The 23,351-nt window shown below is 42.7% G+C and overlaps 1 protein-coding gene across 1 annotated transcript in view; it reads right to left on the bottom strand.

Moving 5' to 3' along the window:
* UNC5C (unc-5 netrin receptor C) overlaps positions 1 to 23,351 on the bottom strand; it is a 126,718-nt gene that overhangs the window by 11,168 nt on the left and 92,199 nt on the right. The window contains exons 8-13 of the mRNA XM_026847940.1: positions 21,321 to 21,377; positions 19,660 to 19,851; positions 18,050 to 18,394; positions 15,158 to 15,245; positions 5,967 to 6,135; positions 3,362 to 3,595 (exon numbers count right to left, since the gene is read on the bottom strand). Of these exons, the coding sequence (XP_026703741.1) occupies positions 3,362 to 3,595; positions 5,967 to 6,135; positions 15,158 to 15,245; positions 18,050 to 18,394; positions 19,660 to 19,851; positions 21,321 to 21,377 (1,085 nt within the window). The remainder of the gene's footprint in view (positions 1 to 3,361; positions 3,596 to 5,966; positions 6,136 to 15,157; positions 15,246 to 18,049; positions 18,395 to 19,659; positions 19,852 to 21,320; positions 21,378 to 23,351) is intronic.

Genomic DNA, 23,351 nt, shown 5'->3' with positions numbered 1-23,351 from the left:
CACAGCCCTTCAAACCTGCAGGCTGGCTCTGGCCATACGGCATTTTATTTAGAGCAATGCTTATCCTGCTGGCTGGTGCCTCTATGCCCTCCTGAGCCAAAATCACAGCTATGTGTTGCTTGCCCCATGCTGAGGTGGCTCCGGCCACCCTCCCCATCACCTCTCATCACTCCTGTGAGATGGGACTCAGGCCCTTATGCTCTTCCTAGGAGATGGAGCTGTGTAAGGCATCCCTCCAATATCATGCCACGAGGACAGCCACTATCTAGATTTGGAAAGGGCTTCCTCATTAATGGGGCACAGGCAGGCAAGTGTTCAGTCTAAGCTGTTGCCTTTCTTCATTAGAGGGAAGAATACAAATTAAATAACTGAGAGAAGATCAGATGCCTCTTATGCCTTTTTTACCTTTCTTTTGGAGGACAGTTACTGTGCAGCACAAGGCAGATTGGCAGATGCCACCCTGCTACAGCCTGAAATCATTCACTCATCCCGCGTGTGCGAGGCTGCTCAGCCCCCGCCACACTGCCACATGCAGCTCACATACCTCAATGTCAAAGCCATACGTGAATAAACAGATGAGAATAAAGCAGTTGGATTTCTTTACAGTTATTGTATTATTACTTTCTTTTTTTGCAGCAGACTAATTCGGGCATCCCCCTCTAAGTGCAAAAATCAGTTCTGAAAGAGGCCGGTGCTCAAGGTCATTGCTACCCTCACCCTTCCCCAAAAAGTGTTTTTGTGAGCATCCCATCCAGGTGGCTCAGGACCCTGCAGGGCAGAGGATGCTGCACGCATGATCAGTGCTGAGCCCACTGCTCCACAGCCCCAGGAATACTGCCAAGATGCTCCTACAATAACTGAGCCCTTATTGATGACAAGTCATTACACTTCCCTACTGTACTGCGGGCACTGGCAGTTCGGCTGCGAGCGCTTGCTCTGCATGATGAGAGGGAAAAACCTGCTGGATAAATACTGCACTGTGTTTTATACCGCAACTGCTTGTCTTCCTTTGGTGGCTGTTAGGACACATTCAGCATATGGCATACTCATTCCTAGTTGTAAATAATAACAGAATGCATTTGGTCGCCTATTAAAATAAACACATAATCCCCTACAAAGGCTCTTTCAAACTTCAGACATCCCAATGTGAGAACATCTCACGCTGCTCTTCCCTCCTCTTGCTGTGGCTTGCCTGGAGCAGCCAGCCCTGAGACACTGAGATGGTGCAGCTGGTGCCTTGCTTGCTGCCTACAACTTTCCCACCCTCTTCAAATTACTTTTAATCTCAAGACCTGCTGGCCCAGCCCCATCTGCACGCCTTGTCCCACACAGCCAGAGGCAATTTCCTGGTGAATGCCTTCCCTATGGCAATATGGCAGTGCCAGAGACCTCCTCCCGCCATGGCCAGGGCTGCTGTGGTGCCAGCTGTTGTAAAAGCGCGTGGCAAACACCTCAACCTTTTTTTCTTTCTACACAGCCCTAGTTTGAGCCTACACAACACCATCGCATAGGGCTGGTTTCTACACACTGGTTCATACACACTGGTCCATGCTCAACACTTTCATCTACAGCTAGTTTACCACGTTCCTTTTTCTTAAACCTTCTCTTTCCAGATCTTTAATTTCCAAAGAAGTACAATTGGTACATTTGTTTGTGGCCACCAAGTATGTGTGCCTGTCCTCCTGTAAACCATCAGCTATTATAGCAGGGTCTTGAACCCCACATGTGGCCTTCCAGTCTTGGGGTAAATGTGCCAAAAAAAGAAGAAACTTAAAATGCATGTACTTTGGTGCAAAAAAAAGCAGTGGGTACAAGTGGGATGGTGGCTGCCTGACTTCGTTCACCTTTCCTCACCAAATTACAAGCTCGCTTTGGGGTCTACCTGCAGCAGGAGCCCAAGGAGTGGCCTGCTCCCCTTCCAAACACACCAAAGCACATTAACTTTACCTCACAATTCTCCCCACAGTCAATCAGAAAAAACCCAATAGCTCTTGAGTAACACCTAATTGGATTCCCCCAGCTCTGACTGCATTAGCTGTCTGTCCAAGGCCCCTCCGACTCACTTATTATTACCTCAGGCCTTGACGAACCCGTGGAAAATTGTATTACACAGCACAGGCATAAAACTGTCAGGACTTTTGAAGCCTGATCACTACGAAAGATCCTTTTCACTTTTTTTAAAGAGGAAAAACAAAAGGGAACTCAGACCGGGGAAAATAAATGTTTCTAAAAGCCTGATCGCACCAATGCATTGACAGAAGACAAGCTCCCAGGCCCTGTAAAGACAAAACCATGATGAAGTCACAATATGCCTGCTTCAACCCTTACATTTTACTGCCTTTCTTACATATAGCGAAAGAGTATTCCCCCAGCAAAGTCTAGGCAGGCAGGACTTGATATCAGGTAGGATTGGGGAGGAAAACAGAGTGTGCCATTCGCAGTGATGGAAGTTGCCGGTCTAACCAACACAAACTTCTCCCAGACTGTGTATGTGGGTTTAAATCCCAATAATTCCCATGTGGAGACGAGGAAACAAAAGCATATACAGCATCAGGATGAGTCTGTTTAGACAGGCTTTGAATTCGTTCTGCTGCAAAGAGGCATTTAGGAAATTGTACTGGCTATGAAAAAACCCCCCCACACACACACATTTTAATAACCTCCACTCTTACATGTGCAGTTGGAGATATATATTTCACAAGTGCATCTATTATAGATACCATCTGTTTAAATACAGGTATTTACAAAGAGAAATAGCAAGTATGGTTACCTATCGCTCATCTGTATGTAGTGAGTGCGTGTTTGTGTGCATGCCAGAATTATGCAGTGAGAGTAAGGTTATATAGTTAGAGATAGCAACAGCTTTGGTTTATTTCAGTTGTGAATTCCCAACACAAAAAGCTGCACACGAAGAGGTGTAATAAAGCAGTATGAAAGCAGGCAGTGATTAACAGCCCAGAAGCTTCTTTTATCATTATCAACTATTTACAAAGAAGCATTTATATGTTTCCCCATCTCTGGGGAGCTGGCACTTAGCATTAAAAATACATGAATAACGCATGAAGCCCCCTGTACCTTATGGCCTTTTAATAATGCAAAAATCTTAGGATTCAGGATATGATACAGGTAAACAAAGGAAAAAAGACTGGTGGGCAGAAAATAGTGTGAGATCCCTATGCAAAGGACGATTTATGGCATGTGGGGGTTAAACTGTGAAACAGCAGCTTGCTGCCAAGCTCTTCTTTGCATCAGAAATAACTCAGGGAGCAGGAATACATGGAGCAGAGGGTCTAGTCACTGCTATGACTGCAGTCCTGTGAGAGCTGAGAGGGAGAGGGAATGTGAGCAAAAGAGCAACCACCTTAAGGGCATCCTGTGTGTCATCGAGGCAGTAGACCCGGATACTGTACTCCAGCGAAGAGCAGGACAGTGGTCCAAAGATGGCCAGTTTGAGACGTTTGGCTGCTGCTTTGGTGATTGACTGTCCCACCAAGGCATATGTGCTGAGGGTTTCTGTCAGGATATGGCAGGCCTCTGGGTCCAGCTGGATATAGCATGGAGTGGTGAAGTTTTCCTCCCCGACCACCACCACATCCTAAAGGAGAAAGAGGCCAAGTTAGAGCTCCTAATCCCTCAGAGCTGCTGTCCTTTGAGACAGCAATGCCCCTTTCAAGCCTGGATGATGGACAAAGTTCTTGCTGTTTGCCCCTTAGATTAATCAAGATTTTAAAATCCCACTTCTGGCTTTTCTCCTGCATAGGCATAGGGAGGTTATGATTTCTCTGGGGTTGCTGGTGGTGATGACAGTGGTAGAAACCTCCTCCTGTCCTCGGTCCCCTAAGACTTGTAACTTTTTCCTCTGGACCCTGCAGCAGCTTTTAAAGTCCTGGGCAGAGTTAGGCAAATAATGAGAATATCACCGATACTTTATTGAAAAAGATATTGCAGAACTAATCATTTGGTGACCATGACTTAAAATCACCAGTTGCAGATGTGTCGAATAAATAACCACCCTTCACTTCCTAAGCATGACAATAAGGAGTTATAAAAGCTCAAGGAAGGGAAGTAACCTCTACAATGGCTAAATGCCACATCTACATGAAATATCACCTGTTGCTCCATCAGAATAATCCTCCGTGATGAGATTGCAGGGTGAAGACAAAAAAACTATACAGCCTGAATGCAGACAACCTCCCCACCCTGTGCGTATAGGAAAACTGTTCCCCTGCTAATTTCTCTATTCAACCCTGCATGTAATATCCTGCATACAACACAAAGTGCTTTGGATGGCTTTGAGAGAGAGCAGAATGGAAAAGGCAGAAATGGATGACAGCCACCTCTTGCAAAGCCACTACAGGCCATACGATGCTCAGTGCAACTCATCTGTTTCATCCCCACTGCCTGCAGGTCTGCAGCACAATGTATGCATCTGGCAGCTGAGCAGCGGTGGGCTCAACTGAAATTTGGCATTAAGTGCAGGCCCCCTAGTCTCAGGAAAGGCAAATGTGCCATGTTTTCAGGGGTGGCATAATCCTTCTGAAGGGCAAGGTGTTGCAGCTCTGATTGTACCTCCCTATGGCCATGCCAGCAACGGGCTCTGGCAGGAGGTGCTGACCCTGAGTGATGGTGCAGGGGTGTGCACACACACACACGTGTGTGTGTGTGTGTGTGTGTGTGTGTGCGTGTGTGTGTGCGTGCGTGCCTGTGTATGAACTGAGCAAAGGAAAATCACCATGCGATGGTCAGGGACCCTGTTGCCGCTGTGGAGGCTGTGCTAGCACCAGAGTGTGTGCACGGCCAGTGGAGCAACCACTCTGTCAAGGGCAGGAGGAGGATGGGGGAGAAAATGAAGAGGTGCCAGTAACACACAGACACAAATAAGGAACATACGTGCTGTGCCAAGAGTCAGGTCAGTGGGGTGCAGATTAGTTGGCGAGACAGATCCGTGTTCGCTGTATGCTTCTTCCCAGCATGAGGAAGAGCTAGTGCCACAGGCAGGGAGAAATTGCAAAAGCCTTTTGAAGGCAATGTCGGACACAGCACTCTTGTTGCTGTAAGCCCAACTCCCTTCAAAAGCCACCCTGACCTTATTAAACCTACTGGTAGGAGAAAGTGCCCTTGCCAAATTAATTATGTGAGACCAAACTGGTGGCAGTAGGTACCTAGGAGCACAAGGCTGGAGAGGAAGGCTCTACCAGGATGGCCCAGCCTGATTAAAAGCATCACTTTATGCTCCAGTTACAGTGGAAGATCCTTCTGCCACCCTGCCCGGGACATCCTTCTGCTACATGACTGGCAAGGAACCATCCCAGGCTCCCACCAAGCCTGCACTGCCTAGCAACGCTTGTGCAACTCCCCTGAGTTCACAGGGTGCAGAGCTGGATCCTGGCTACATGAACTGAATCAAAGTCATATAACAATAACAATTTAGGAGGGAAAAGGGAAAGATAAGGCCTAAAGATATGGCCTATACATTCTATTAATCTGGGCACGGTCTTGGTGCTGAAACAAGACATTTGCTGCATTATTTTCACTTTCTTGAAAACTACAGACTGTAAACCAGGAGAGAGAAAACTATTCTGTAAAAGAACATTTCCTTATTTCTAGAACCTAGTCAGAAATTATTTTCAGCCTGTTTTTTTATTTTGCCTTTTCTCTTCCTTCTGTCCCCATGACTTCAGCAGAATATCCTGCCACAACCAAAAGCTCAAGTGCCAAATTCCTGTGATGAAGGCTATTTCTTGGAAAATAGTTAAAACTAGGAGGCACCAAACTGCCCCAAGACACCATCTCTGCAAGGTCATTGGGCAGTTTAAACACCTGGTGTTGAAGGGCACTCCTGCCTGCTTGTAGCAGCCACGTATTTCACACAGAAAACCCAAAATACTGGCAACCCTGTTTGGAAAGGCAGCTGAAGGACTAGCAGAGAGCCCTACATGCACTGAGCACACAGGCTGGAGCCTCACCTCCCACAGCCCCTGGGCAGCCTGGTGCTTCAGCTGGATCTGCCAGTCCTCCGTGTTTGGTTCTGCACAGTGGTGCATGGTTAAAATGACGGGCCGGGTTAGCAGGGCTCCTGGTGGACCGCAGCTCACCACCGGCGTCAGCAGAGTTTGGCTGTCTTCTACAGGCGGCCTGACAAGGGGACAGAAAGATGGACATGGTAAGTGAGTTGAAAAAGTCAAGAAGGAACATTCAGGTATATGAAAATAAAAAAAATCCTTCTCTTCAAATAAAGGACCGTGCAAGGAAAGAATGGGTGGGTTTGTTTTGTCTGTTGTTTGGTTTGGTTTGTTTTTTTCCCACAAATCCCCAATTTTTTTTTTCCCCAATATCATTCATTTGTCAAAATTCAGGTTTAGGTGGCTGCTGCATTTGGCGATTGTTTAGCAGCATACAAAAATGAACAGTGGCTCTTGTAAGCACCATGTGTGAGAATTATTTACTGTCTGGACAGAGAAAATTGAGGAACAGAGGACGAGAATGAACTAATGAGCATGCCTGAAACCTCGTAAGTGGTATACAGCACATCTGAGACGTGCAGTTTGAGTTCAGAGTCATCATCAAACCCACTGACACTCCATTTTACTTAAAAAGCATACAGATCTACAAGAATGGCTATTGCAAATGTGCCTGTGGGGAGCAGGTGTTACCAACACTGTGGGAGGAAGTGTGAAGGGATGGTAAGAAATAGTGCAGAGGGCAAAACACATTTGCAAAGCCTGAGATTCCTACTGATAACCCAGAGCGGTCGAGTTAAAAATACCAGTATTGTCCAGTGTGCTTGCTGCCAGTCACTAGGAATGGATGTTACAGGAAATCATATAAATATTTAGGAAACATATACATTGTAGTTTGTAAATGACAGAGTGTGTGTGTGTGTGTATGTGTGTGTGTGCGCGCGCGTGCGTGTGCAAGTCTGTATGTGTAAACTATCCCCGACCAACTGCTGAGGAGCTTACAAACAGAGGAAGCATGAGTGACTTTAACTATCCCGACATCTGGTGTATGACAAATACAGCTGAATGTGCCTCATCAACTGCCTTCCTCAATAATACAGAGGGCAAATTCATGATCCAGAAACCAGCAAGTGGGAGATTAAAAGTGTTCGATGTGATCTGCACTTAAATGCCAGATCTGCCCATGAGACCTCCCATCCTCTGCTCTGGCTAAGGGTTCAGTCCTTTGTTGCATTCACAAATACTTGTATTTACATCTGTATTGGTTTTACGGGAATTAGTTGAGACAACATTAAATACTGCTTATTTCTGCAAGTCTTTGCCTTCACCAAAAGAAAGAGCAAAACCAGTAGCTGTAATCTTAGATAACATTTCCAAGAAGGAGGTAAAATCAGGACAGAAGCTGTTTCAATATCCAATTTATTGCACCTATTCTGGAAAAGATATGCCCAGAGGCATATCCTAATTTCGTCCACCTTAATTATTCCTGAATATTCCATTAATCTCACAGAAAATGAGAAAAACTTTTGAGAAATCCTTTTTCAAAGTGGGACAAAGCACTTTTGAAAAGTATCTCTTGTTGCTACAAATGTTGAGGGAGGTTTTTTATAACATTTGAGAAAAAAAAAAAGGTTTGTCATGGAAAAATTTAAATCTATGCAAATCAGTAAATCCAGATGATATGCATCTGTGGAAATTAACTGATGAGTTTACTAAATGACTTAACAATTGTTTCTGAAAAGCCATGGACTGGAAATAAACAGCTGTGATATAGCTGCCTTTCAGAAAAGATGTAAAGTATAACAATCTGGACAGCTATCATGTAGTATGCTGGTTATTTTAGCCTGACAAACAATGCACAAAAGAAATTAAACACTAGCAGATAGAGTACTTAGTCCAGCTCCTCTTGCATGTGGTAGGGATCTCTGGATTCAGATTGTGAAGATCAGGGATCACTCTCTTGGAAGACTGAACTGAATAAATAATTGGGCAGTTTTTAACTAAAATATTGCTTATTCTTCAGACTCATTTACTTCAGGCTTTTTTTCATAAGAAAAAACAACAGGCTTAAAAAAAAATTACAGTGTGGTGTTTTTTTAATGGTCATCTACCTTGTGCATTAATGGACATTTGAACTCTCACCTACAGTTTAATTCAAGAAATTTCAAAAAACATAATGTCCTATGAGAAAGATCTTTCAAAATTACAATATTTGTCTGGAAAGCTACAGATATGACAAGCTATAGATTTAATCATCTGGTTAACCTAACTTCATCTAAAAGACTACTGACCCACGAGGAAGCAAGAAAAAAAAAATACAAGTTATCATAGTTTTTTGGACTGAATTACAAAAACAGCAGTCCAAAAGGATATAGGAGGGAATATATCATGATTGCCATAAAATAATTCATGCAATGCCTTTTAGGTAAAAAATGAGTTAAAATCAACAAGAATCTGAGCACTGATGCGTACGGTTAAAAAAAGCCAAAAGATCATTAAAATAATATGGTATTGATATATCATACAACCTAAAATTGTCTCAAAGTAAAATGAAGTTTAGTCACTGCTCCATGACAAAATTTTGTTAGCTGTTAAATTTTAGGAGTCTGATGGAGGGCATGATTCTGTGCCACAACATTTTATGTCCGATTAACACAAGTATAAAAAATGATGCAGAACATGAAATCAGGAGGCACTCCAGACTGCATAATCAGCAAGCGAGATGGGAAGCAGATATAAATATACAAAGGACAAGAAAAAAATAGCAAGGCTTAGGGTTTTTTTTTCCCCAAGTTGGCAAACAGCATCTTTGTTACCAGACTTATGAGATCTATTGCCAAGTGGATGAGATATGCACGCTCCTGACCTGACTATTTGTGACACAGGACACTCTGATGAGTGAAGAGCAGTATAACGGGCCAGTTGCAGGGGTGCTTGACTTCGCAGTCCCAAATTGCCAACCAGACATGCACCTGAGTCTGGCACCCCAAAGTTACTGAATGCTGTTGGTCTCAGTGATTCTCCATCATCCAGCTTGTGCAGATAAACCTTTAAAAACTGGGATAAAATGAGTTGAAGTTTTTGAGTGGTGTGAAACAGGGCTTGGTATTACTGAATAGGTTAAATCCCAGCTCTATTGTAGTCCATACTAAACCTCTCTCTGACCACTCTGAGGCCAGAATTTTTACTCACATTGTAGAAGACAATGCAAATAGCAACACAATCATTAAATTCACAAACAATTAATAATTGCAAGTAACACTGAGAACCAGAAAATAATGCAAAAGATTCAGACGGTAAAAATATGGGTAGGAAAAAAAGTTCTATTAATTGTACAGCAGTTCATGCTGTTGGAGCAAAACAAGTTCCAAACATAGTTACTTAGTAGCAAAGAAAGCAATAAAAGTGAAAAAGATCTCAGGTGAGCTCACTCACTGGAGACGCAGCTAGCTTCAACTTGTAATGTGATACAGTGGTAAAACCAAATCTGATTTATGGGGCTGTATGGGACAAAGCATGTCAGAGCACGCTGAGGTGATATTCCCCTCCCTAACCAGTTCTAAAGTGACTGCAGGTATCAGAGTGTTTAGGGACCACAGTGTAATCTCGGAAATAAACACCTGAAACCCAGAGGAAGGAGTCTAAACCATGCAATGGCACATACAGCCGAGAGGTACCCTATGACAACTGACAGAAAAAAGGAACAAAATTCTCTTGACAGATCTTTTCTTATTTCTCACTGCTTCCAATTTCCGTTTTAAAACAAAAGGATTATGCCTTACTATAGCTAATGAGAACAGAAACAGATGCGGTAGACAAGATATATTATACAAGAGGTATTAATCTTTCTGCTTCAAGGCATAAACCCAACACTCATTGATGGAATTAGTAAACAACAAATTCCCCTGAAGACAAGTTATTGTGTAGTCATTCATTACAAGCAATTTTCTTCCTTCTCCTGGAGCAGATGATGCAGCACCAGAAAAGCCAGGATCTTGGCCTAGGCAAGTGCCTGTTACGATCGAGTATTGTGGTTTCTGTGTTATAGATCGGAGGACATACAGCACAAACACAAGCACAGAAAAACACATAGAGCAAGGGAGTTATCTCCTCTAAAGCAAAAAGATCTGTGAGCAGACATCTTCAAAACTATGGGTCAGAACCTACTTTTAGGCTGTTATCCGAAAAAGAACCCTAAACCCCCCAAAACCCATCCACATATGTGCTTTACTTTAGGCTTGCAGCAGTCTTGGGGCAATTTATTAGATGAGACAGGGCATTCAGCTGTATGACTCCAAAGTCACTTGATGCAGGCAAAAGAGATGTTTTTGTTTGACAAAGATCTGACTGAGACTAAAATTGAATGTCCTGTTTAGCATTGCTTTTGAAAGGCACTAACAGTAACTGAAAGGTCTTCAGATATTTTTAGACGTTGACCCATCCCACACCCCTTATCAAGAACAATCAACTTTTATTTAAAAGCAAACTTTTATTCATTATATCTGGTCCCTTCACAATCAAATTTGCGTTTTGAATGGGATTACTCATTCAAAACTGTCTCCCTGTAATAAGACAGACCATATTAATTAAGGTAGCTGTCACACAGCAGATGTGAGCACAACTAGGGAAATCTCTGCTCCTCAGTGGGCCTACATTGTGTTCCCTGGGACTGTAAGTAGATGTTACAGGCAATCACAGAAGCTCATAAAGCACAGAACGGAGCAGGGAGAGAGGAATGGCTAGCTCATAGCAACAGATGGCAACCCTTCTACACAGCTTAGCCAACAGTCAGAGGGAAGACATGTTATTTCTCCTTTCATTGCTAGGGCTTTATTTTTAATACATGTTCTTTCTTAAATTTCAAACTTAACATTCTTGACTGACCTTGGTTCTTCTGCCAGTCTATCTTTAGAAGAAAAATTACCTGAAAAGTTTTCCTTCCCTTTTCCTCATGCTCTGGTCTTTTTTATTTCGAATTTTTCAATTATGGTGACTGGCACTTCATGAAATTGTCTACTGGAGTTGCAAAGTAATTTTGTTTATGCAACTGAGATGCAGAAGGAAGATGGAGAAATGAGATGCGGAAGACTTCAATTTCTTTTATTTCACATCACTAAGCTTAGAGTTTACTGGTGAAAAAGGCAACATTGCTCCTTGGATCAAACTCATTGATCAGCTGCATGACTAATATAAAGTCTACACATATGCTATGAAGCCACTGATCCAAATCTTGACAAGGCTCACCCAATCCTTCTCTCTTTTAAGGTAGCTGATTTGGAAGTTGCACAATTTTTATGTGTCTTCTATCAAGATTTTCAGGAGATCTGCTGGCTCTGTTTTTCAGGGTTGTCACATTTTTTGGGCACAGCGACATCCACTTTCATTTGCATACTCTCCTGGGTGATGGATTACACAGGAGTGTCCTTCACTGTGCCATATTTAGTGCAGTTCCTGCTTCTAATTTGAGTATGCAAGAGTAGCTCCACGTAAAGCTGTGCAAGCTCGGCAGGGGTTCACACAGAAACACAGGAACTGCCATACAAGATCAAACCAGTGGTCCATCAAGACCCAGACCTTGTCTAGCACTGACCAGTGCCAGATGTTTCCAAAGGAAGCACACAGCTTCACTAATTTAGCTCAAAGCTAAATTTGTTTTTTAACCTAAGGCAGTCAAGAAAATCCAGAAGGTTGGGAGTCTATACTCATGCTTTTTAATCCTTAGTCATGTAAGACCTAGGCTCTCACAGATGCTCATGGGAACAGGCTCTTGCCAGGTACTGGTCTCAGCAAAGTGTTTATTTTACAGGTGAAACCACAACTCAAGAAGGTCTTCTTGCAAATCTCAAAGTCCGTGATACTTCCCCAGACTAAGGAAGAGAGCATCTGATCACCACTGAAAAAGCTTCAAGATAGAAACCTGTCTGATAGCAGCTGTGAAATAGTCTTCTAGGCATGTGATTTTTTCAGTTATATATATACACACATGTATACATATACATGTACAAACACACAGACATATATATACACACACGGAGATATCTTTTCTTCCACTGTAGCCACTTCATAAAGTACATGGACCTTTCCATAAGATCAACACACCAGTGACGGATCAGAGGCTGGTAGCTGCTTGCCATCCATCCTGCCCCAAATAACTGCCAGAGTGAGGATGAGCTTGCAGTGCAGGAGCAGGAAAAACAGCCTGCTGGAGTATTAGTCTAGGAAAAGAGAAAACCCACTGTGCCACAAGCATGCTAACACACTTAGAGAAAACAACTGCCTCCAAGTGGTGTTTACTGAAAACCATCAGAACCCCAATTCACCACAGAAGCATAATGCTTTTAGGGTGACCCTCCTGCTCTCACATGCTTTGATGGATATGAAATGGAATAAACTGTGGCTCAGAAAGCTCTCCTTGCCTATCTGCAAGGCAACATAAAGAGTGATATTACTCGGTTATGAAGTCTCTCAAATGTCTGTACTACAGATTTCAGAGACTAACTGGGCAAATGTACTAGGAAAACAAAGGAAGGAAAAGAAAAGGGGAATTTGCAGTACTCTGAGGGATAACATATTTCCTGTTTCAGCTTGGCTGGTCAGAAGTTGTTTCATATTCCTACAAAGTGTGAGCTAAATCTTAAGTTGCTGGAGATACTTCAGCTGTGATGGTACGCCTCTCTTTTGCTGCAATGGTTCTATTTAGGGTAGTGCTATGGTGACCACATTCTCACCTCAGTGGTGGTTGTATATCAAGAAAAAGAGTCTGCCTTCATTTCCAATTATAACACCCATTTTATAGTTTCCTATATGTCCCCTTCCAAACTACATCAACACATGACAGGACTTTTCAAACCATACACATTTACACAGTGCTCACAAAAATAAATATAAGGTCTCATGGGCTTTACTGAACACACTCCAGTTACCACTTGGCCACAAAAGCAAATGTCTGCAGATAGACCTTAGTGTGGACTATCACTCTCTGCTGGAGTGCTGTAAGAGTGCAGCAGCGGATTTAAAAAATAATTTCACCGCACACTAACTTGTGGTACCCATATGACTCCAATTATAGGAAGCAGCATCTGTGGCCCATGCAGTCAGATAAAGAGGCTTTGACTGAGCTGCAGCTCTGCTACAGCAAGTGAAGTGTCGGTAACACAGTCCTGCAGCAGGACACCATTACAGCTGGGTGCTGGCTGCCAACAACCCCATTCTGCACCTGAGCACCCGGGGAAAAGAGGCAGATAACAGGGGAGAATGTTACAGTCCTGCAGTGTTTTAAGCTCTTTTCAGTGAATATTCAGCTCCAAGTGATTTAGACAACACTCAACAAGCTCCATTTTAAATGTCCTAGAAGTGGTTGGTTTCCATCAGTATGAAGAGCCTGGCAAGCTGGAGTGGGGCTGAAAAACTGCTGTAATCAAATGTGTGCCCAGCAAGCAATTACCAACATGATATAATAGGATGAGCTCTGCTGCCCCATGGCCAAGGTAGCCCATTCTCTGCTCTCCTCTCCTAGAGAAAGAAATAACTTCTCAAAGTCTTCATTGCAAGTGAAGATTCACATCTTTTCCTTCACTTCTGCAAGTGTACTTGACTATACTTGCTCAGTTTGGCAGACGACACAGCTCCAACCATGCTTTTCCCAATACAGGTTAACTTCTACCCCCCATGAGACCTGCTGAGTAACAGCTATCACAAAACATGCAGAGGAGACTTTATGACCCTTGAAGAACATAAATCAGACTAGCATGTGACATTGGTTGTCCACAGCTGCATGACCCTTGAAGAACATAAATCAGACTAGCATGTGACATTGGTTGTCCACAGCTGCATGAATAAGGAGAGAGGGTTTCCCTCTATGACTGGCTGAAAAGAAAATAATTGCACATATAGCTCCTCCTAGGAATGAAATCAAAATTTTTTGGAACAATTGCATTTTTTAAAAAGAGAGATTTGGAGGCAAGTTGAATAACAGGGGATGCACTCTGATTTAATTTTTTTTTCCTTCTGCAAGAAGAGTCCTTTTCCAGTGCTGTTTGTAATTGTCTTTAAAACATAGCCAAAAGTAATAGGTATACAATCAATACTAGATATGAACAGAGGGACTTTTTCTGTAGCTGCAATTAGCTACTTTCAAAGAGTAGGCCATGAATAATGTATGCAAAAGGGTATGTGTGTGGGTTACTTATTTTTTCTTTAAGCAGATTATTTTAGCATGGGTGAAAGACTACCAAGCTGAAGAATAGTGTTCAATATCACGCAGTGTATAAACAGCTGTGGCTTAGCACATAGTAAAAGCCATTAAGGGGCTGAGCCAAAAAATGTATCTAGCTATGAGGAGGGGAAAGAGGCAAAGTACCGTGTAATGATTGCTTAGATTCACATTTGCCATTCAGCCTTTGTGCATGAGTCCATTCTGCAGACAAAGATCTTGCCTTTCTCTTCATTAGGTTTTCCTAAAGTGCTTCAAACAGCATCTTGGCCTTTTCAGAATCTCTTTTTTTTTTTTTTTAATGCCAAAGGTGACAGATCACTCAGTAGACATTAAGATTTAGAATATGAATTGGCCACTTATGCAGATAATAGGTGAGAACAACAGGAGTTACCCCAACATTGGCTCTGGGTGGCCCTTGGCATAGAGTGCCTGGGGCTAAGCAGGACAACTACGTGCTTCCTTCCACCTTAGAGCAAGGAGGGGTAAAGGACACCAAAAACTTTGGCTTCATCCTCTTCACTGCATGGACTAGCCAAGATCCTGAAGGGTGAAATAAAAATTCACCTTTACTATAACAGGAGAATCTCCAAGCCAGGTGCTCAGGCACCTCAGCTTGTCCCTCAGCTGAGCCCATCTGTCACCTTGCTCCTCCTCTCCTTTGACCTCTGCAGCATGGGTCGTTATAAAAAGGTTACCTCACATCTCTCCTGCACCAAACTCATGCTGGCACATTGTCCTTGCTTCTGGCTATGATTCAGTATCCCCCAGGCCTGAGGGCTTGCTGCAGAGTGCAACTCTTGGTTAAAAAAGCGAAATTCTGAGCTGGTTTTGTGGCAGTTTACCCTCGGCTTTGCTCGCATTTCTCCAAGTCAGCAAATAGCTTCAACGCAGTAGGCTTTGTCTAAGCATATTACTACAGGTCTTTAAGTTACTACATTTGTCCCCTCTGTTAATGCACAAACAAATAAAGGCAGTCTTTTACCTCATGTTCTCCTTCCTGTGAACTGTCACATACATTTCATAGACTCTCCCTTGTGGAACGGCCCCTGCTGGGATCAGCAAGCTTACTCCTGCAGAACAGAAGAGACACAAAAGATAAAATGAAGAAAAAAGAGGCAAGTGGGCCTGTGAAGAAGAGTGACAGGACAGGCAGAAGATGAAGCCTGCAATGCCACATTTTCACTCAGCCTCACCAGCAGACTCCACACAACCTCAGCAACTTGGGAGAAGAAGTATTTACTATAACCCAGGCATCTCCAGCAGTCAGCTGGCCTGTTCTTATTCCTTCTGTGTGTCAGCACCGAAATACAGAGTGAAGAGGGTTTTCTTCCCTTTTATTTAAAGAGCAGACAGATGGTTACACTGCTGCTTACCTTGTAAAATGACGGAAAAACGAACAACTCTGACTAAAATTTCCAACAGCTGTAATGGGACATGTCTCCCTAGGCAATTCTTACTTAATTAAAATCAGGAAAGAAAGGCAGTGGAGCACTGTCCCAGGAAGCAACAAGAACTAGTTGTTTCCTGAAAGATGGCTTCTGTGACTGGCATCCTATCTTTTAATGCACTCAGCTTCTACTTAGACTACCAGGGAGGCAAAACTGGGCTTCTTGGTATTTTGAATGTGCCTAGTCCTGTAAAGTGGCTCAAAATTTGGGTATCCAATCTTGAAAAAAATGCGGGCAAGTATGCTCAATGTCCTTTTTAGTGATGATTAGCTGCACACTTGGTTACAAAACATTGTTCTTACAGTACTGTCATTTCAGAAATGTCCTGTCATTACATGATAAAAACACAGCACACAAATCAGCTATTGCACTCTGCTGGACACGTCTCAGCCAGCTGTCTTTGCAGATGTGAATTAACTGGAAATATGTGGCCAGGATTTTAATACAGTTATTAACACATAGCTGAAAATAAACCTACAGGCAGATTATTTACATATATGCATATGCACAAGACAGGCTTTGTAGAAATCTTGCAAGGCCCTGTCACTTTTCTTTAGCATACTTGGTTTGGTTATGCTGGGTACCTCCCACGTGTTGGTGTACAGGGGCTCAGTCCCACACCTGGCTTTGAAGGCGAAGGATTAGCTTGGAAAGCATTTTCCATGAACGCTTTCTGACACTTGTTTCTTTACAGGCCTCACCTGCACATGTTCTCAGCTGTAACAGGTCAGGCATAGTGTAAATGAAAGGCTTTGATCTAGGAGAATATACATACATCTAGAAGCAGCATGGAGGCATACACAGTCATGGTAGGCAGATCGGTATATTTTACAAAACTTATTTTAATCATTTTGAAGGGATTACAGCAATAAATAACTTTATTTCTCCTTTACAAATTGTTATTAATATATGTGAATTAAATGTGACTAATACACTTTGCTGACAATGTGCACCACCATGGCATAAGAAACTTGAGTATTAATATCTACCTTCAGCTGCTACTTAGAGAATTGTGAAATCCAGGATTGTATAGCACGAATTTTCAACATTGCTCAGCAGTCAGCACCAGATTTATTTAAGTAGTTCAGCTTTCACTTAATAGCTATTTTTGCCCTCTCTTCCACAGTAACTAATAAAGGAGGGCTACTGCTCACCAACCACTTTTGACTGCTTCCTGGGCAGTGTGAGGCTGTGTCCTGGAAGGACGAAATCACCTAGGTCCCAGGCCACCTAGGAATTTTGCTTTCTCCATAACATCAACAAATGAGAAAAAAATCCAGCAAAGGTATGGGAGACAAGGGTAGGCACTATCTCCTTGGGCAGGGCACTGTGCTGTAAAATGGTCAAGAGCTGACCACATAATGTAAAGGAGGAAGACAGAAATGCTGTGAAACCTTGAGCTATCATGTCAGGTTTCTGTGAGCTTGTCTCACATGTACTGTGGTCTTAGCTGGACACAGAGCTCCAGAGAATCTGGGCAGGGGAACTCATGACCACTGTATAGCCTGCATAGCCCCCACATACAGTGTTGTATGTATTTGATTTGACCCCAGTTTAGATGATAATGTTGCTCTTCATTAGCATGCCAAACCCATGGGGAGCATCTAAGTGCTGCACTTCCTCTGAATGTCAACACTTCATTTAGGAATCAAACAGCACTATGGCTGATCTAAAAAATCTGTCTGTGAGACCTGAGCAATCCCAAGGCTAGGAGCTCCCTGGATGCTCTGAAACTGTCTCCCTGTGCCTGGGTGGCTTGAAGGGGGCCTGGCAGCCTGGCCTTGTACCGTATGAGAAAGGCTGAATAGCACTTTGCAATTACATCAAAAGGCACTCGCTGCTCAGTTTGCCTCTTTCCTAATTGTAAAACAAGTCAACAATATGTATAACAAGGAGAGACATACAGAAAAGACACTCTTGGGCCCTATTTTCCATGGATATGTAATGTGTGTAGGAAAAAAGCCTTCTAAAAATTAGTATTCTGCTGTCCTACTTCAATACCACACAGTCTGCTATGAATTGGAAGTGGAACAACCGATTTGTTTTTTAATTAATTTGTCCTTTTTATGTGTGATGACAAGATTGAGGTTTTCTGGCTTGCAGTCCCTTTTCTAGAGCTGCATGAAAGGAAAAGGTCAAGGATGCTGAATCTCATTTCACACAGGGAACTGCTGAAACCTCGCATGTCTCAGTGAGTGGCTAAGAACCCTGCAATATCCTTCTCAAAAGGTGGCCAGGACTTTCTGAAAAGAATACCTGAAGTACCTTGGTAAACCTGAATGTGGGGGAAAAACACATCTGTTTGTTCTGAACAAAGAAAAGGGAGAGTCCTAGGAGTGACCCTGCTTTTTCCTGGTAAAAGCAAGCTAACTCCACTTGAAAATACAAAACAACTGAGCCTTTAAGCCAACATGGCTAGCACTTACCTGAATTGGGAATTACTAGGTGACCTCCTAAAGAGTTGAAGGTCCCAAATGCAGTGCAGGATGGGTCTGTTTGTCGAGCAAGGCTTTGGTTTTTCATGTTCAAGTTCTCATTCTCCAGCAGAGACTGTGTAATCTGTGGGGACAGCTTGGAGGAGAAGTCAGAGAGGTCATCCTGAGGAGTGACTGCACCAGAGGTGTTATATACCTTGATTTTCAGGTTGGGCAGCGGGTCCAGGATTGGAGAATTGGTCATTGGGATTTTATCAGAGACATCATGCAAGGCGTAAACAGGACCCCTGTACATGGCTGCAGCAGAAGTGAGATCTGGTGGTACCGCCAGGAGGTCTGCATTGGAGATGAGAAGGAAGAACCATATTACTTCTCTGTTCAGATGACTTCCTTCTGGGTAACAATTCGGGTTTGTATTCTGCATTTTGCATTTCATACCAAAAGTTAAGATACACGAAGTCCTTGCAGACTGACCTTAGTCTCCTTTTCCACACATCTCTCCAGCAAACTCCCAGGGTTTGTGTTGTCCCAGCTGCTATGGAATCTAATTGTCACACAAAATTACAGCACGTTTCTGGTCTAAGGATTTTTCACTGGGATTATTTTTCCAGGCTGCACTCAGATTTCCATTATGACATGCTTAGACAGGGCAAGAGGTTATCCATACTCAGTAGACCTAGTTTTATTAACTAGTACCTGCCTCCCTAAATGTGAAGTGAGAATCATTAACCAATTTATCTAACTGGCCTAACAACAGCATTCCTGAAATAAAAGACAAAACAAACCTACAAAGTCACTGTGTCTGACTCCCTGCAATGGGAGATTAGTACCTGCATCACACTTTCTGCAGATTTGTTTTAAAAGTATCCCCAGCAAAGAAAATGACACTTCTGCTAACCTTCCACATGACAATTCTCTTGTCATCTTAGCTCTTACTTTAATTTATTCTTTTTGCACACATATCAGGAGAAAAGAGGAACTCTACAGCCTAAATATGGGTCTTGGAAAAGCCAGAAGTAACTTCAGAGTGTTTTTTTTCTGGCCAATGAAGTATGGAAATAATCAGGCTGTTATGCACCAGGGACAAAAATAGTCATTATTAAACGATGTTCTACCGCAAGTTCTTCTTCTGCACTGTCTATTGAAAGCACAGTACTTCTTAAACTACTATTTATGCCTGTGGAAGACAGGACACAATAAAAAAGGCTATTAGTGAAACAAAGGGGAGGAAGATGTGGTAGAATTACTGTACTGTAATATCACTCCTGTGATTAATCCTGCCTCCATTGTTTCTGTCAGAGTTTTGCCTTTGATTTAAATTTGAGCTGGATCTGTATTTCCATAAATGTCTCTGTGTTTCACTCTCACATTCATGCTCTCTCTTTATAAGCTAAATTCCTCTGCTTCATGCTCTTGAGCACATCTGAAAAACGCCAATGTGGGTTTTGAGCACTTGACCACCAGAAACAAATGGATACAATCTTTCTCCTTTTTATGAAGCGCCAACAAGCATCCAGCAAATATCATTCATGCAGCTCAAGAGACCATAACCTTGTAACATCTCCTTAAACTGGTCAACATGGAGTGAAATGACAACTAACCTTGCCTTGCAGCCTTGATGTTAACAGGCTGAAATCCCCCATTTAGCGCCGAGGAGTCGATAATATCTGATTCAAAGTCACGGTGGTTCTTGCGATAGACAAACAGGGCCACAACCACGGAAATAGCCAGGCACACGATCACGGCTATGACAATCCCGACGTAGAGAGCAACATCATCTGAGTCAGGAGCAGCTAGAAGGAGAGAGGCCAGGAACCTTGAAGAAATGTGCTCCCCACAGGGATGTTCAAGAAAACACATTCTTATTATTCTCGTTTCCTGCAGATATTTACTACCTTTTTTATAGGTTAATTTAAAATCCATTTCCAAAGCTATATAACAGGTCTATGCCCTTTTGATGGAAAATGATCTTTGATTTCTCTCTAACTTCTGTTCTAACTCTTTCCTATCTACTAACTCATCTATCTAGTATCCAGGCTGTGAAGTACTAAGTACAACACATGTTGCAGACACAGTCTCATGAAGCAAATTGACCCTATGAAATAGAATAGTATGTCTTAGTGACATAGTGTCATAATAATGGTATTTAGTGGCTCATCTGGTAAAAAAAAAAAAAAAAAAAAAAAGTTGTGGGTTTTTAAACTTCAGAAGCCTTAATTTTTAATTTTTAACAAAGTAAAAAGCCTCCAAAAGTGCATTTTCTATGGAATACCTGGAATATCAGAATGTATCCTTGAGTTTCCTTTTTCTTGACTATAATGTGTCAAGCCATTTTTCCATTTAAGAAAAATAAACCAGCGAAGCAGAGAATCAAACATTGAATTCCCATCACTGGCATTAACACGTATGTATTTGGATAAAAGCCGAAGCAAGCACAAGAAATAATGTGGTAATTTACCAAAAGGAACCCAGATTTATTAGAGCTGTCTTGTGAGAAAATGTCTATGATATTTCTACTAGCTGCTTATACCGTATCTTAGCACTAATTCCAGGCTAATCTTTAGCATCATTATCCACTAGATTTTTTTTTTTCCAAAAGGGCTGAATATATGATCAAATTTTGATGTGTCTCTATACAGTGAAGAATCTCAGTTTCAGAGATAGCGTAATGAAAAAGGAAAGTGCAAAAACAAATCAGACTTTTTTAGTACCCCATTTTTGTTAGTTTGAAGCGTGTGAAATCACTTTTATTTCATTTTTTTCTCTCAGCCTTCTAGTCATTTAAGTCAGGCTGCCCTCCAGCCATAGAGGTGAGAGTTGGCAGATGCTGAAAGGGACTGATCAGTCTATGTAAGCTCCTAGTTATCAGACCCTCAATGTATCAGCCTCGAAACACCATTTTTTCCCCCAGCAGCTCAGGAAGCAGATCTCTGAGTTCCAGCTGAAAGAAAAGTTATTCCTCCATCACATTTCTTCCATTTTCTAAGGAAATTTTAATGAGAGGAGGTTTCATTCTCTCCAGTTTCTGTCTCTGAGGCAACATCTTCTCCCATTTTCCTTGTGCATAACGGCCCTTATCATTCTGTGTCAGCCCACTGACAGCAAAACACTGCAACTGTTGTCAAGCAAGCAGCATGCCACTTACTCTGCCGAACAGGCTCCTCTTTGCCTAGTCATACAGAGCTGGCATAACAGTAAAGCTTGACCCCAGGAACAGCATCAAATTAGCATCCAGGAATGTAAAATCAAACATTAAACTTACAAGAAAATCCATATTCATTCTGAGTTCTCTGTTCAGTTGAAATAGGATAAATGAAACCTTAAAAAGAAAGAAATTAAACAAAAAATGGGAACAAAATCAAATTAATGAGGAGAACAAAAAAGGAAAGCATGAAAAATGGTTTAATTAAAATAAAGAAGGAAAAGAAACTGATGGCACTTTAAAATTCTGATACAGCACGGAATTATGATTTTGCATCCCCTGTCTCCTCCAGAGCCTTACTAAGAATTAATAAGCAGGCAGATTGAATTTCTAAGCCAAAATCGGTCTCGAGTCACTAACTTTGGAGTGCTTAAAGTCTTTCTTTTATTGAGCATAAACTCTAATGGATCTAATTTATTTCAGACATCAACGGTCATTAGCATATGGAAAGTCTTTTTTCCCTATCCCTGCCATATGCTTTAATTCCCAGGACATGTTTGGTGAGGCTCTAAACAGTTTTTTTATTTAATTATAGTAGCTTGCTGTTGATCTAATAGAGCTAAAGGAGACCTGTCGTCACTGGTCAGAGGTTAAATACCCATTCACTGAGCAGAGTCCATGCACAAAGCCCTCTCTCTGTATTTCTCTGGAATTATTTTATCCTGTCTTTAATACATGTTCAATAGGAATTCCTCAGAGAGCAAAGAATTTGTCAGCAAACGAGAAACTGAGTGGCTTCTCTTTGAAATTATTACAAAATCAATAAGGCCCCTAGGGTCATAACATTATTTATTTGAAATCTTTGCAAGCACTGTATATTGACAAAATCATAACACAATTTACAGCTGTGTTTCAGAATGGATAAATAAGAGAGATTGTTTCTTTTGTCTTTTCTTTCTGTGGCTTCTACAGCACAGCATTTTGGAGCTGCTTATTTCACACACGAGTCCGGTGAACTTGCTAAGCACCTCCCAGCTGCTTTCCATCCATATGGGAAACAAGCGAAATGCTCCAAGTCCCATCCTGCTGGAAAGGTAAATGACTTAGCTAAAGTAAGTGGGGAAGATGCTGTGAGAGACAGGATTAGAGTCGGTATAAGACAAGAAGGCACCTCTCCTCCATCACCCTCCCTCCAGTGCTTTTGAAGGGAATTTCACCCCCTCTCCTTGGATCACACTGTGAGGAGCTTGCTCAGCCAGGGACTCCCTGCAGGTGAAACAAAACTGGAAAATGCACTCCTGGCGCATGCCTGATGCATACGACCACAATATAGGCAGACCAAGGTAATAATCCCCAGCTCCCAGAAATGCTGAGTTTGGGTGCATGGCATCTGTTGTGCTTTACATAACTCTTCCTGCTTGGCTGCACTGCTTGCTAATGAAGATATAGTCTATCCCAATCACAGGTATAGACTTAACTCCCCCTGAAGCTTCCAGATATTAACTATCGTATAAATACTACATTAACTGAAATATCAGATATACTGGGTTTGTGTGGCAAGGTTTTGGTAGCGGGGGTGCCACAGGGTTGGTTTCTGTGAGAAGCTGCCAGAAGCTTCCCCTGTGTGTGACAGAGCCAATGCCAGCCGGCTCCAAGACGGATCCACTGCTGGCCGAGGCTGAGCGCGACAGTGGTAGCACCTCTGTGGTAACATATTTAAGAAGATAAAAAAATAACTGCACAACAGCAATAGCAGCCAGAGTGAGGAGTGAGAATACGTGAGAGGAACAGCTCTGCAGACACCAAGGGCAGTGAAGCAGGAGGGGGAGGAGGTGTTCCAGGTGCCAGAGCAGAGATTCCCCTGCAGCCCACGATGCAGCCCATGGTGAGGCAGCCTGTGTCCCTGCAGCCCGTGGAGGCCCACGGTGGAGCAGATATCCACCTGTAGATTATGGAGAGCTCCACGCCAGAGCAGACTCCTGGCAGGACCTGTGGTCCCATGGAGAGAGGAGCCCATGCTGGAGCAGGTTTGCTGGCAGGACTTGTGACCCCGTGGGGCACCAGTGCTGGAGCCATCTGTTCCTGAAGGACTGCACCCCATGGAAGGGACCCACGCTGGAGCAGTTCATGAAAAACTGCAGCCTGTGGGAA

The sequence above is a fragment of the Athene cunicularia genome (genome assembly GCF_003259725.1).
Source record: "Athene cunicularia isolate RWA chromosome 4 unlocalized genomic scaffold, athCun1 chr4_part2, whole genome shotgun sequence".
NCBI lineage: Eukaryota > Metazoa > Chordata > Aves > Strigiformes > Strigidae > Athene > Athene cunicularia.
The sequence above is the reverse complement of the archived record's forward strand: the minus strand, read 5'-3'. Positions and strand labels throughout refer to the sequence as shown.